Below are 12,693 nucleotides of genomic sequence, written 5' to 3'. Positions count from 1 at the left end.
CTTTGCCTGTGGACCTTCCCTGCTCCGTGACACAGCCTGTCTAGTTATTTAACACCTGGAGCAAGACGAGAGAAAGCTCCAGAGGGAGGTGGTAAAGGGCACAGACTGGCGCCAGATGGCGTTTGGGCCCCAGCTCTGCCGTGCATCAGCCTGCAACCTGGGCAGGTCTCACTGCCCATCTGTGCCTCAGTTTCACTAACTGTAAAATGGGGATGACAGTAGTATTTAGCTGCAGGGTTATTGTGAGGGTCACAGGGTGTAAGGTTTTCATGACGGCGGCTGGAGCACAGTAGGAGCTGTAAGAGTCAGCTTCTGACTTGTGGCAGATGGTGTTCTGGGGCTAGGGATACATCAGGGCACAAAATAATCAGAAATTTACCCTCACTGGGCTTGTATTCCAGCGGGGGAGACAGGTAAGCAAGATAAGTCGGTAATTTATGTTATGTCAGTGGGCTTCCCTGGTGGCTCAGATGGTAAAGAATCTACCTGCAATGCAAGAGACCTGGGTCAGTCCCTGAGTTGGGAAGATCCCCTGGAGAAGGGCATGGCAACCCACTCCAGTATTCTTACCTGAAGAACTCCATGGGCAGAGGAGCCTGGTGGGCTGGTCCATGGGCTCGCACAGGGTCAGACACGACTGAAGCGACTTGGCACTAACGACAGATCAGGTTACTGAGAGGTTTCTTGAGCCTCCCTGTTTGTCCAGGTGAGCATACTGGTCCTGCACAAACCTCCAACCGCTGCCCATATTCTGGGACAAGGAACTGGGTGGCATGGCCAGGTCTGCCCATGGATCATTGATGACGAGCCAATGCAGGGCACTGAATTTCTGGAAACGAATGTCATCCCCTCCTGGCCCCCCAGTCACTGCGGTCTCTCCCATGAGGTGAGAATGACCTGCTCCTTCTAGAAAAGAAGCATGTGGTGTGAACTTATGTCTTGATTTCATACATTCTACTCAACTCAGCCTCTCACCCAGAGAAGCTGGCTGTGTCACTGCCTGGCCTGGCTTCTCACCAATGAAAAAACAACCACATCCAGACAAGGGAGTTCCAAGACCTAGGGGAATACCTTCCTGGAATAACTCTCCCCAGAAACAGTAGTGAAACCAAGCCCATCCCGTGGGCGGCGTGTCTCTGGTGTGGGAACCACCCTTTCCCCCACTGCCCACACCAGCCTCACCATGCACAGGGGTGGCACTCCAGGCTCCTCGTTCCTTGCCCAGAGAGGGCTGCTGGGTTTCACCCACATGCAGAAGAGGTGAGCAAAGGCAGACACACCTGCCCTGTTGCACAAGGTGCCCGGCTTCACTGTGTTGGCTGAGCGTGCTGGGCAAAACAGATCGAACTGCAGCCCAGCTCCAAGACGCTGACACAAACACACGAGACTTGGCCAAGTGATACATAGGCCGATCTAAGGTCTGAACCTAGAGCTCTCCTGCAAAATCCATCTCAGAAGGCAGAAGAATCATCACCCTTATTTTTCAAAAGAACACACAGAGGCAAGTCGCCTGCTGGCGGTCACGCGGCTGTTGAACGGGGAAGACAGGATCTGGCTCACAGACGCCACCCTCCAGCCTCCTTATGAATTCGCCAGAGGTCTGGGAGGAAACAGCAGGGCCCACTGTACTCAGGGCCATCCTGAGGGGCCCAGCGCTCTGGCTGGTCCTCGAGTGCCTCGTGTGGCTGGTGAGATGCCCAGGACCCCCTTTGACCCTTGAGCGCCAGTGGGCAGGGGTGGGGCACCAGTACAGGAAAACCATGGTTCTATGTTGGCCCAGACTCTTGATGAGGGTGAAAGAGGAGAGTGGAAAAGCTGGCTTAAAACTCAACACTCAAAAAACCAAGATCGTGGCATCCACTCCCTTCACTTCATGGCAAATAGATGGGGAAACAATAGAAACAGTGGCAGATTTTATTTTCCTGGGCTCCAAAATCACTGCAGATGGTGACAGAAGCCATGAAGTTTTTTAAAAGATGCTTGGTCCTTGGAAGAAAAGCTATGACGAACCTAGACAGCGATTAAAAAGCAGAGACGTCACTTTGGAAAAAAAGGTCTGTATAGTCAAAGCTGTGGTTTTTCCAGCAGTTGTCTACGGATGTGAGAGCTGGACGGCTCACATGATGACGGCTGAGCACTGATGAATTGATGCTTTTGAAATGCAGTGCTGGAGAAGACTGTTGAGAGTCCCTTGGACAGCAAAGAGATCAAACCGGTCAATTCTAAAAGAAATCAATCCTAAATATTCATTGGAAGGACTGATGCCGAAGCTAAAGCTGCAATCCTTTGGCCACCCGTGTGAAGAGCCGACTCACTGGAAAAGGCCCTGATGCTAAGAAAGATTGAGGGCAGGAAAAGGGGATAGCACAGGATGAGATGGTTGAATGGCACCACTGAGTCAACGGACATGAGTTTGAGCAAACTCCAGGAGATAGTGAAGGACAGGGAAGCCTGGCGTGCTGCAGTCCATGGGGTCACAGAGTCAGACACAACTTAGCAACCGAGCCACAGTGAAGTCAGGCCAGATGGGAGAAAAGCTCTGATCCTTCCTGGCTATTCCAGAGTCTGCCTGGCTTTGCTTAACCGATTCTAACTTGAGCAGGGGACACGTTGTCCTGCACCTGCCCTCCCTGCTCAGAACGTGGGGCTCCCAGCTCACCCCAGTCCTCGGTTCCTCCAGACGTGAAGCAAGTCCAGCACCATCTTTCTGGTTTCTCCATTCTCTTGCTGGGGGCAGGCAGTCCAAATGGAGTTTCTCCCTTTGGCAAATGGAATGGATTCTCACACCCAGCACAAGAACAGCCCCAGCAGAGGGCCGACGGTGGCGGAAGCGGGGGTCCCTCCCCCTGAATCCCAGGATGGGTACCCAAAGCTACGAGGCTGACCCCAGGCCTTTGTCTACGGCCAGGTACCAGTGGGAGACAAACCACGCAGAAGTCTGAACAGGGGAGGTTTATATGGAGCTTTTGTACAAATCGAAGATGTCTGGCAACCCTGTGTCCAGCAACCCTCCTGGTGCCATTCCTCCAACAGCTTCTGCTCACTCGTGTCCCTGTGTCACATTCTGGCGTCTATGGCCGTACTTCAAAACTTCCGGTACATTTGTTAACAGTGATCTGTGATCAGTGGCCTTTGATATGACTATGGTCATCATTTCGGCGTTTTTTAGCAATAAAGCATTTTTTAATCAAGGTAGGTACACTGTCCTTTAGGACAATGCTATTTCATACCTAAGAGTACAGAATCGTGTAAACATAAATTACATGCACCGCAAAGCCAAAAAGCTCATGAGACTTGCTTTATTGTGACACAGAAGTCCTCTGCACAGGAACCTTAAGTTGCGAACTTTCAAAGATGCAAACATGTGTCCTGTCAACGTTAGGCGTGGCCCTGAAGCTGGCCCTCTGTCTGCTGCTGCTGGCCATCGTTCCGCTCTGCCATCTCCCACCTCCCCTCCCCGCCTCCAGTCAGTAAGTCTTCTGCCTGTGCGCTCGACGCCAGCCCCGGTATTCTTGCCTGTTCGCTCGATGCCAGCCCCGGTGTTCTGCCTGTTCGCTCGACGCCAGCCCCAGTACGCCAGCTGTTTTAGTGTGCCACTCTACTTTTCAAGTTATGTCCTGTGAGATTAAAAATGTTTTATTTGTAGGAAAAGTACTATAAAACTATTACAGCACAGTACTAAACAGCCAACTGTGCCAGCTGGGTACCTGCACTAACTCTGTTAGACTTAACGAACAAATTGGACTTTACAAACGCTTTCTCAGATGACAACTTGTTCATATGTCAGGGACTTACTGTGTTTGCTTTATCGGGGTGGTCGGGAACTGAACTCACGATATCTCCCAAGTACACCTGAATAAAGGATTATTAACTCTATCAGGCCAGTAACATCTAAAAGTCAAGAATACCTGTGGGTTGAGGAGCCGGCCATGCTAAGAAAGGGGTCCCCTCCCAAGGCCGGGGTTCAGGTCTCCTTGGAGAACGCGTGGGTGAAGACCCCCTTGGTGGTGGCCAAGGTCTCTGGGTCACCTGAGCAGAGTCTGTAAAGAACCAGAACCAGAAGCTGGCCCTTTGTTGTGCAGCGTCCCTCAGCACCCTCTACAGGAAAACGTGTTAACGCAGTGTGGGCGCAAAGGAGAAAATCTGAAGGCTACAGCTCACCACGGCCGAGCAGGCAATGCAGGCAGCACCTGGAGCTGAAGGCAGTGCAGCGACAACCCGCAGAGCTGGCGGGCCACTGCTACTGTATTTAGCAAGAGCTAAGGGCAGGACTGGCCAGGGGGCTGGAGGACGTCCCCTTCGATGTCAGACACCCACTGTCTGGACCGCAGACAGAGAGGAGATGAGTCATCCGCGGGCGGACCAGGTCATCCTCTCGCCCAGTGCTGCATACAGGTGTTTCTGCTGGTGAGAAGGCAGCTGGTGTGAACCTTGGGGATTGTGCTCGGGGCAAGAGCTCCATTTAACAGGTGAGGATGCAGAGGCTCCTGGAGGGCGGGGCTGGGACCCGCGCTCTTCACCGCCCCGCGGGGGCTCCTCCTGGCACAGGGCCCCTCTAGAAGATGCCAGGGAGCAGGCGGTACGGCACGGCGGCCGTGTAGCGCTCCCAGTCGCGGCCGTACTTGTTGGCACAGCGGTGCTCGTCCCGGAGGCAGCGGTGGGTCAGCAGGATGGCCATGAAGATGATGTAGAAGTAGGGCGGGAGGTGGCCGCCGCCGCAGGCCAGGCAGTACGCCAGGCTGCCCATCAGGTCACCCGTGTAGTTGAAGTGGCGGGCCACGCCCCAGAAGCCTGAGACCAGCAGCTTGCTGTGGTGTTTCTGCCCGTCGGCTGATGTGTAGGAGCACTCGATGGCCTTGGGCTTCCTGCCCCAGATCAGGCAGCGCCCGTCCGTGCGGCGGAAGAGGTCCTTCTGGTGGTTGGTCATCCGGAAGATGTAGTAGCCGAGCAGGCCCAGGAGCAGGACGCCCAGCGCGTAGTAGGTAGGCAGCTGCACGGGGTGGTACACCAGGTATAGGCCCTGCGGGGCGAGGCGAGAGGTCAGGCGTGGCGCTGTCCGGGCGGTGGGCGGACCACGGGCCCAGGAGCACGGCCCGGCTTCACACCCCAGCTGTGCCCCTGACCAGCTGCCCACCCGGCCCTGCCTGGGTTTCCTCTCCTGTGAAGAGAAGCACCCGCCTCGGAGGGGATCAAACCAGTACATGTGCAAATGACGCAGGCTCCACCCCTGGGTCGGGAAGGTCCCTTGGAGGAGGGCCTGGCGACCATTCCAGTATTCTTGCCTGGAGAACCCCACGGACAGAGGCTGGCGGGGTGCAGTCCATGGGGTCGCAAAGAGTCAGACACGACTGAAGCGAGTTGGAAGGCGCACACCTAGCCAGTTATCTGCCTCTATCTACACACACACATCACATACAGTATAAACGTAAAATATATAGCATATGGGACTTCCAATCATGGCTCAGATGGTAAAGGATCCGCCTGCAATGAAAGTGACCCACGTTCGATCCCTGGGTCGGGAAGATCCTCTGGAGAAGGAAATGGCAACCCACTCCAGTATTCTTGCCTGGAGAATCCCCAGGACAGAGGAGCCTGGTGGACTACAGTCTATGGGGTTGCAAAGAGCTGGACACAACTGAGCAATTAACACACACAGCATAATATTAAAAGTACCATTTGAATAGGATAGTTAATTTTTTGTGTCCCCTTGGCTAGGCCATGGGACCCAGATACTTGGCCAAACAGTAGTCTACTTGCTACAAAGGTATTTTTAAGATGTGATTAACGTTTCCAATTAGACTGAATGAAGCTGATCACCCTCCACAAGGCAGGTGGGCCTCATCTAATCAGCTGAAGACACTAAGACTAAAAGACTCAGGAACAAGATTGAATTCCACCAGCGGACGGCTGTCAGACCCAGCTGCAGTAGCAACTCGTCCCAGGACCTCCAGGCTGCTACCAGCTGCCCTGAAGAGTTTGGACTTGACGGGACCACAATCACAATCAAATTAACAGACACATACGTGTGTGTGTGCGTGTGTGCGTGTGTGTGTGTGTATATGATCTACTGCTATCAGTTTGCATCCCTGGAAAATGGTGCTCACAGTAGAGGGAACCAGAGAGCTTGCAACCACCAAGTGGAGAAACGGGTCCAGAGGGTCTGTGCAGAGGACCCAGAGTGGGGACCGGAGGCTGGAACTTCCAGCCTCCAGCCCAGGGCTCTTTCCCCTCCACCCTGCCGGCTCTGCTGGGACCTTCCTGCTTCGCTGCTCTTGCTGCGGGATGCCGCAGGGGTGTCAGCCAGGTAACAGCAGCCCTGACGTCACGGCAGGACTTGCTGACCGCCCACCGCCTCACACATGCTCATCCTGGCCAGCCTACAGGGTCTGTCCACCTTGGTTCCCTCCACTCTCGCACAGCCTGTTAAAGCAGGCCATCTGGGCTGCCGCGAACCACACACGTGCCCAGGAACCTGTTCTCTTCCACCCCACACCTCCTCACTTGGGCTCACGCCACGAGCAGGCAGCATGCGGCCGGGCTCTTCACGCAACCTCCCTATACAGGAGCCCGCACACCACGCAGAGGAAAGAAGGGCTCTTCTCTGTGAGCTGGGAATGGTGTGGAGGGCTGGACATCCCCCAACAGCCTCAGAGAGCTTCCCGGGTGGCTCAGTGGTATTGAACTTGCCTACCAATGCAGGAAATGTAAAAGATGCGGGTTCCATCCCTGAGTCGGGAAGATCCCCTGGAAAAGGAAATGGCAACCCACTCCAGTCTTCTTGCCTGGAGAAATCTCACGGACAGGGGAGCCTGGTCGGCTACAGTCTGTGAGGTCACAAAGAGACATGACTGAAGTGAAGCAACAGCCTCAGAACCACACACCCTCCTCCGCGAGGTGGTTCCTGTGGCACAGAGGACACGGCGGGTACCGGGGCAGAGCTGCCCAGCCCAGCTCGAGTCATCAGCCCAGCCCTAACCAAGGTGAGTCTGCCCTGATTTTCCAGAGATGCTCAAGGCCCCGTCCCCTGGCTGGTGTCCCAAAAGAGGCGCAAAGCCAGGTCCCTCTGGCTCCCCAGGCAGGTTTCTACGCTCGACTCTCGTGATGCACGCGAGGGAACCTCTCCCGGAGCCTGTGGTCCCGGCCGGCCTCCACCCTCCTCTCCCCTGGAACGCTCCCCTCTTCCAGGACTCCTGCCTGGCACTGGACTCGTCAGAGCCCAGCCTCTAGACTGGTCACCCCCAGCCTCTAGCCTGGCAGCGTTCTTACCCCCAGACTCTTTCATTCTGCTCTTGGTTTGGCTGTGGCTCCCCCAAGATGCTCTGGCTGATCCCCATGCCCAGGCTGAGGGAGCCTCCTTGGCCCTCTCTCAGCTGTCAGTACCCCACTTCCTGTCAAGCACCCCCTCCCCGCCCTGGGCTGCCTGCGTCAGGACCCTTCCCTGCCCAGCCATGAGCTCCGAGAGGGCAGGGCAGGGCCCCCCAGCGTGTCCTCCACTCACGTGTGAACACTCAGACCCTTAAAGGGAAAAAATGCCTGGACAGCAGGCCTCTTATCCTTTCAGTGTTAAGATCGGAATAAATATGAATATCAATAGCTACCTTCATCCACCCTGATCTCACATCCACCCTGATCTTTCTTTAGACCCACAGTCTACTCTGAATCATCCTCTTCTCAGAGTCTTAGGGGCTGAGTTGTGTCCCGCCCATTCATATGTTGCAGTCCTGAGCCCAGGACCTCAGCAGGTGGTGGTATTTAGAGCCAGGCCTTTAAAGAGGTGATTACAGTAAAATGAGGTCACGAGGGTGGGCCCTAGACCCACAGGACTGGTGTCCTTATAAGAAGAGGAGGTCAGGGCACAGACACACACAGAGGGACGACCCTGTGTCCACGGGGAGGGGACGGCCATCTGCACTCCCAGGAGGGGGCCTCAGGAGGACCAGCCCTGCCCACACCCAGGCCTGTGAGTCCACCCTCCAGGAATCCCAGTGAATCCTGTTCCTGGAGACAGTGAATCCTGTTGTTCAAGTTGCCGGGTCTGAGATATTTTTTACAGCAGTCTGTGCTGACTCATAACACTAAGCCTTCTCTTTTCCCTAAAGGGGCACCAGCCTCCCTTCTCCAGGTTCTGGTGCCCCCCCATACCAGCTGAAAAATCCAGACACTTGGACAAGGACAAGGCTTGGCACGTGCTCAGCTTGTCTGCTCTGAGGGCAGTGCTGGGCATGCCTGGGGACCTGGCCACCGAAGGTCCTGCTGGGCAGGGGGGGCGAGCATCATGGGGGGCTCCCTGGCCCACTCCTCACCTGCAGTGTGTACAGGTATGGCAGCCAGACGCAGTCCCCCCAGCCCAGGTACCACCCAAAGTGGTCGTGGCAGATGTCGATGGTTTTCAGGTACCAGGTTTCGTTCCAGAAGAAGTCCAGCACGTAGATGGCCTGAAACACAGGAGCGGTCGTATACTGACCACAGGCACAGACCACGCTCCAGGACGGGACGGGGTCCCTGGGTGGCCCTGAGCTCCCCTGGTGACAGGCACCGTGGGGCAGCTGCTGCGCTTCCTGCCGGGCCTGGGCCATCAGGGGCTAAGTGGGGGAGGGAGTCCCTGTCTGAAGTCTGAGATGACACGTGGCCCAGAAGAGGGGTGCCCAGCAACGTCCTGGACGCCAATGCCCAGAGCCGTGGAGCTGGGAGCAGAGAGATGGCTCTGGGGGTGGGGGACTGGGACGGGGTCCTTCCACGGCCATCAGAGCCGTGTTGCCAGGACCACTGACACGCCTGAGGGGCAAACTGGAGTTCGCCATGGGCCACACGAGTCCCCAGGGCCAGTGCCGCTCCTGATAGGTGAGGACACACCTCCTTCGCCTCCCACTCTGCAGCTAGCCTCCCAGACACGTGCGAAGGGTGCCGACCCCCCTCTACAGTCTTTCAAGAGACTTCCCTGGTGGCTCAGATGGTAAAGAAGCTGACTGCAGTGCAGGAGACCAGGGTTCATTCAATCCCTGGGTTGGGAAGAGCCCCTGCAGGAGGGCATGTCTACCCAGTCCAGTATTCTTGCCTGGAGAAGTCCATGGCTAGAGGACCCTGGTGGGCAATACAGTCCACGGGGTCTCCAAGAGTCAGACCTGATTGAGCGACTAATATTTCTTACTGTCTTTTGAACGCAATCTGGCTTTCGGGTTTCCCAAGCACCCAGTCGGTGTCCGAGCTCACAGCCCCCGACCCAGGCCACAGACAGGCTACCTGCAGGACGTTGACCAAGACCATGGAGTTGGTCACGTGGCCGTAGAGCTCCTGCTGCTTGGCTGCAAAGGACAGGTTGATGAGGGTCCAGGCGACGATCCCGGGGCGTCCATTGAAGAAGAGCTTGAAGTCAAACCACTTCCCAATTCGGGGGTTAAACTCAACGCCCATCATGTAGTTGTAAAAGAAATTGCCCGTGAATTTGCTTGAAAACACAAACAACAGATGCATGCTGTCAACGAGTGCCTCTCACAAGCAGCCTCCTTGGCTGGCTTGGACACAGGTGCGCAGCCCGGCCTGGGTACTGCAGGCCCAGGAGAGAAGAGCCGGGGGAGGCCTGCCGTGAGCTGCAAGGACCCAGCACGCAGAGACCGCGGGAGCCTCCGGCCCCCTCCCCGACAGCCGTGACACTTCACTTGGCATTCAGCCTGGCCTTGAGCTGAGATGCTCACTCTGTCCTAACGAAGGTGGGGAGACTGTACCTGGGCAGGTGCCCAGGATCCTCCTCCCACGTCCAGCTTCCCCGGAGGTGAGCTGCCCAACTGGCTCGACTGGACAGAGATTTTCTTCTCAAGGACTCATAGAGCATTCGGGCCCCCGTAGGCAAGTGAGGTTATAAACGATGCCAAGGCAGACGTGAAAAACAGCGCCAGCCTCAGAGCCAGGTGCCCGGCTCCAGGGCCCACACCCATGCCTTGCTGGGCAAATTTTTCATGTTTTGTTGCCCTCATCACCTGACCACAGGCGTGACAGAGAATCAGCCAGGATAACCTAGCTGGGGACTCACACTACCGCCTGCTGCATATACACGGGGATTTCTGTGTTAGCTAGGGAAACGTATTTTCATGTCCATTTCCCTCAACTAGGATAAGTAGAAAGAAGCAAAATATACAAAGTCTACAACAGGGAGTGTGACTATAAAGCAGAGAAAATGATTTCCACGAGGCATAGAAGGCCAGCCTCGTCATTCGATCATCACACAAGCTCAAAGTGCCAGAATCCAAACACGCTTCCTAAGAGCCCAGGGCTAACAGTTAAAGGAAGCACTTTGCTTTCATCTAGAACCAAAACTAAAATGAAATCTGAGAACTAGAATCTTGTTCACACCTAAAGCCCCACTGCCTACACTTGTCTGCAGGAGGGACCCAACAAACATCTCTTGATGAATGTGTCCATGGAAGGAGGTGGGGAGGGAGAGATGTGAGGATAAGTAGATGCATGGATAGATGAATGGATGGCTGGGTGGATGGATGGCTGGGTGGGGACATGGGTCAATGGATGGATACAGGGAGATGGGGAGGGAGGGATGGGGGATGTGGGATAGACGGATAGATGGATGGTGGCTGGGTGGGTGGATGGTTGGATGAGTGGATGGTTGGATGGATGTGTTGGATGGGTAGATGGATGGGTGGTTGGATGGGTAGATGGGTACATGGGTGGATGAGTGGATGGTTGGATGGACAGATGGATGAGTGATTGGATGGGTAGAGAGTGGATGAATGGATGGGTGGTTGGATGGGTAGACGGGTGAATGAGTGGATGTGTTGGATGGATGGATGGATAAATGGATGGATGGGTGGTAGATGAATGAATGAAGAATTGGATATATGGATGTATGAAGAGATGGGTAGTTGGATGGTTGCTAACTATCTCACTCAAGGCTCCATGAGAATGGACACCAATCAGTAGGGCTCTCCCTGGGAAGCTATTACATTAAAGCCACTGAGATAACAAGACTTCTTACTAAGACTGCTTTAGGCCGCACTGACGTTTCACAGCAAGAAGGAGTTGCCTCTCCCGCCCTCCTCCTTCCCTATGGCCCTGCTGGAGATAACTCAGCCACCGAAGATAGACTTGGCCACCTTCAACTGCATCCTCCCCAAGTAGGAGAAGGTACCCATTCAATACAAATGCTCCTCAGAGTCCATCACGGTCCCTTGAGCTCCTGCTCAATGATGCTCAATCCTCAGACTTTTGCAAAGTCCTAGCCCAACTTACTAGAAAAAGGCTCTGACCTGCCACCTAGGGCTCAGGCGACCACTGAGGACGTACCATTCCCGGGCGTCAGTGGGGAAGAGGTAGCCCTTGACCATGGCGAAGGTGGAGACGGTGTAGCCCAGGATGTTGGCACACCAGAGCAGCGGGATCCAGTTGTCGAAAATGATGGTGGGGGAGAACCAGCCGAGGAGGTGGGCGTTGGCGAACCACAGGAGGTGCGTGAGGAGCCAGGCCTGCAGGCCGTTGATCTCATACTTGTTGACGGCTCCTGCGGAGGGGAGACGCGAGGCGGGGCCGTCTGCCCACTGTGACTGCTCCTGGCTCCTTTCTGGGGTCCCCAGACCCCAGCCCCCAGAGCCAGTCAGTGGCTCCTGCCACTCACTCAGGCCCTCAGGGTCAACACGCCAGCAGCACACCTCACACTGTGAGCTGAGGACTAACCGCTCACTCTGGCTGAGGGGAAGAGAGGGCGCAGGACATCTATAACCGGCCCGAGGCTGAGCTGGAGCCACAGCAGAAGGGACGAGGGTCCCCTATGGCACCTCGTGGGGCTGGGGGTGGGGGGAGGGTAGCCAAGAGCTCTCTGTGGGTTGGGCCGGGGTCTCAGTGACTGTGGGGAATGAATGGACCAGTCGGCCCTAAGGCCCTGTAAGTCAAAGCTTGGGCCCCTGCGGTGCCCCTGGGGGACTCCAAGTGTCCCTGCCGGGGAGATGGTCCGTAAGCCCAGCCACACAACCAGCAGGGAGCGGGGGCTATTTCATTCCCTGATTGGGAATGTGATTTCTGACCTCACCTCTGGCGGCCGTCCCTGGAAGCTGTGTGTGTATGTGTGTTGGTGGGGTGAGTGTGGGGTCAGGCCCTGTAAGAGGAACGGACAGGGAAAGGCGGCACGTGGGCGAGCGGGGGCGGACCCCGGGTTACCTGCGGGAGTCACGGCGCCCTCCTGAACGCCCCCCACGTAGCCCGGAAGAAACTTGTGGCAGAAGTCAGGAAGCAGCATGTACAGAAGCACCTGCAATGCAGAGATGTTTCAGCCAGTTTCCCCGGGGGCTGCGGGGCCTGGCTGTGCCTCGACCCGGCCGTACCCATCACTTGAGACGATGAACGGGCAGATGCCACACGAATGGGAGAAGCCATGACTGTGGCTGGTTACTTCTTCCAGAGGAGCTTACAGTTCTGGGAACGCCGACCGCAGGCTGACGGCAGGCTTTGAAGGGAGCCCTGAACAGGAAACTCGTCACCACCACTCAGAACACCCACGCCGTCTCCCCACAGGGCTCAGCCACTCCCTTTGGGAGAGCCCACTAGCTTACATTCCATACAGTTCACCCTTGAAAAGTACTCACTGAAAGTGTGCAGCGTATTCCCAAGCTTGTGCCCCCATCCCCAGTGGCTAATTCCAGAACATTCTTATCATCCGGAAAAGGAGCCCCCCCCACCCCGGCAGTCCCTCCC

At 55.9% G+C, this 12,693-nt stretch overlaps 1 protein-coding gene across 2 annotated transcripts in view; it reads right to left on the bottom strand.

The window, feature by feature from the left end:
* Positions 1-2,927: 2,927 nt before the first annotated feature.
* The window catches only part of DHCR7 (7-dehydrocholesterol reductase), a 20,157-nt gene continuing 10,391 nt past the window's right edge, over positions 2,928-12,693 (bottom strand). For both annotated transcript variants that reach the window (XM_010837645.1, XM_010837644.1), the window contains exons 5-9: positions 12,160-12,250; positions 11,293-11,506; positions 9,241-9,445; positions 8,304-8,435; positions 2,928-5,020 (exon numbers count right to left, since the gene is read on the bottom strand). In XM_010837645.1, the coding sequence (XP_010835947.1) occupies positions 4,556-5,020; positions 8,304-8,435; positions 9,241-9,445; positions 11,293-11,506; positions 12,160-12,250 (1,107 nt within the window). In that variant the 3' untranslated portion in view covers positions 2,928-4,555. The remainder of the gene's footprint in view (positions 5,021-8,303; positions 8,436-9,240; positions 9,446-11,292; positions 11,507-12,159; positions 12,251-12,693) is intronic.

This window comes from Bison bison, unplaced genomic scaffold (assembly GCF_000754665.1).
Source record: "Bison bison bison isolate TAMUID 2011002044 unplaced genomic scaffold, Bison_UMD1.0 scf7180017864080, whole genome shotgun sequence".
Classification (NCBI taxonomy): domain Eukaryota; kingdom Metazoa; phylum Chordata; class Mammalia; order Artiodactyla; family Bovidae; genus Bison; species Bison bison.
The sequence above is the reverse complement of the archived record's forward strand: the minus strand, read 5'-3'. Positions and strand labels throughout refer to the sequence as shown.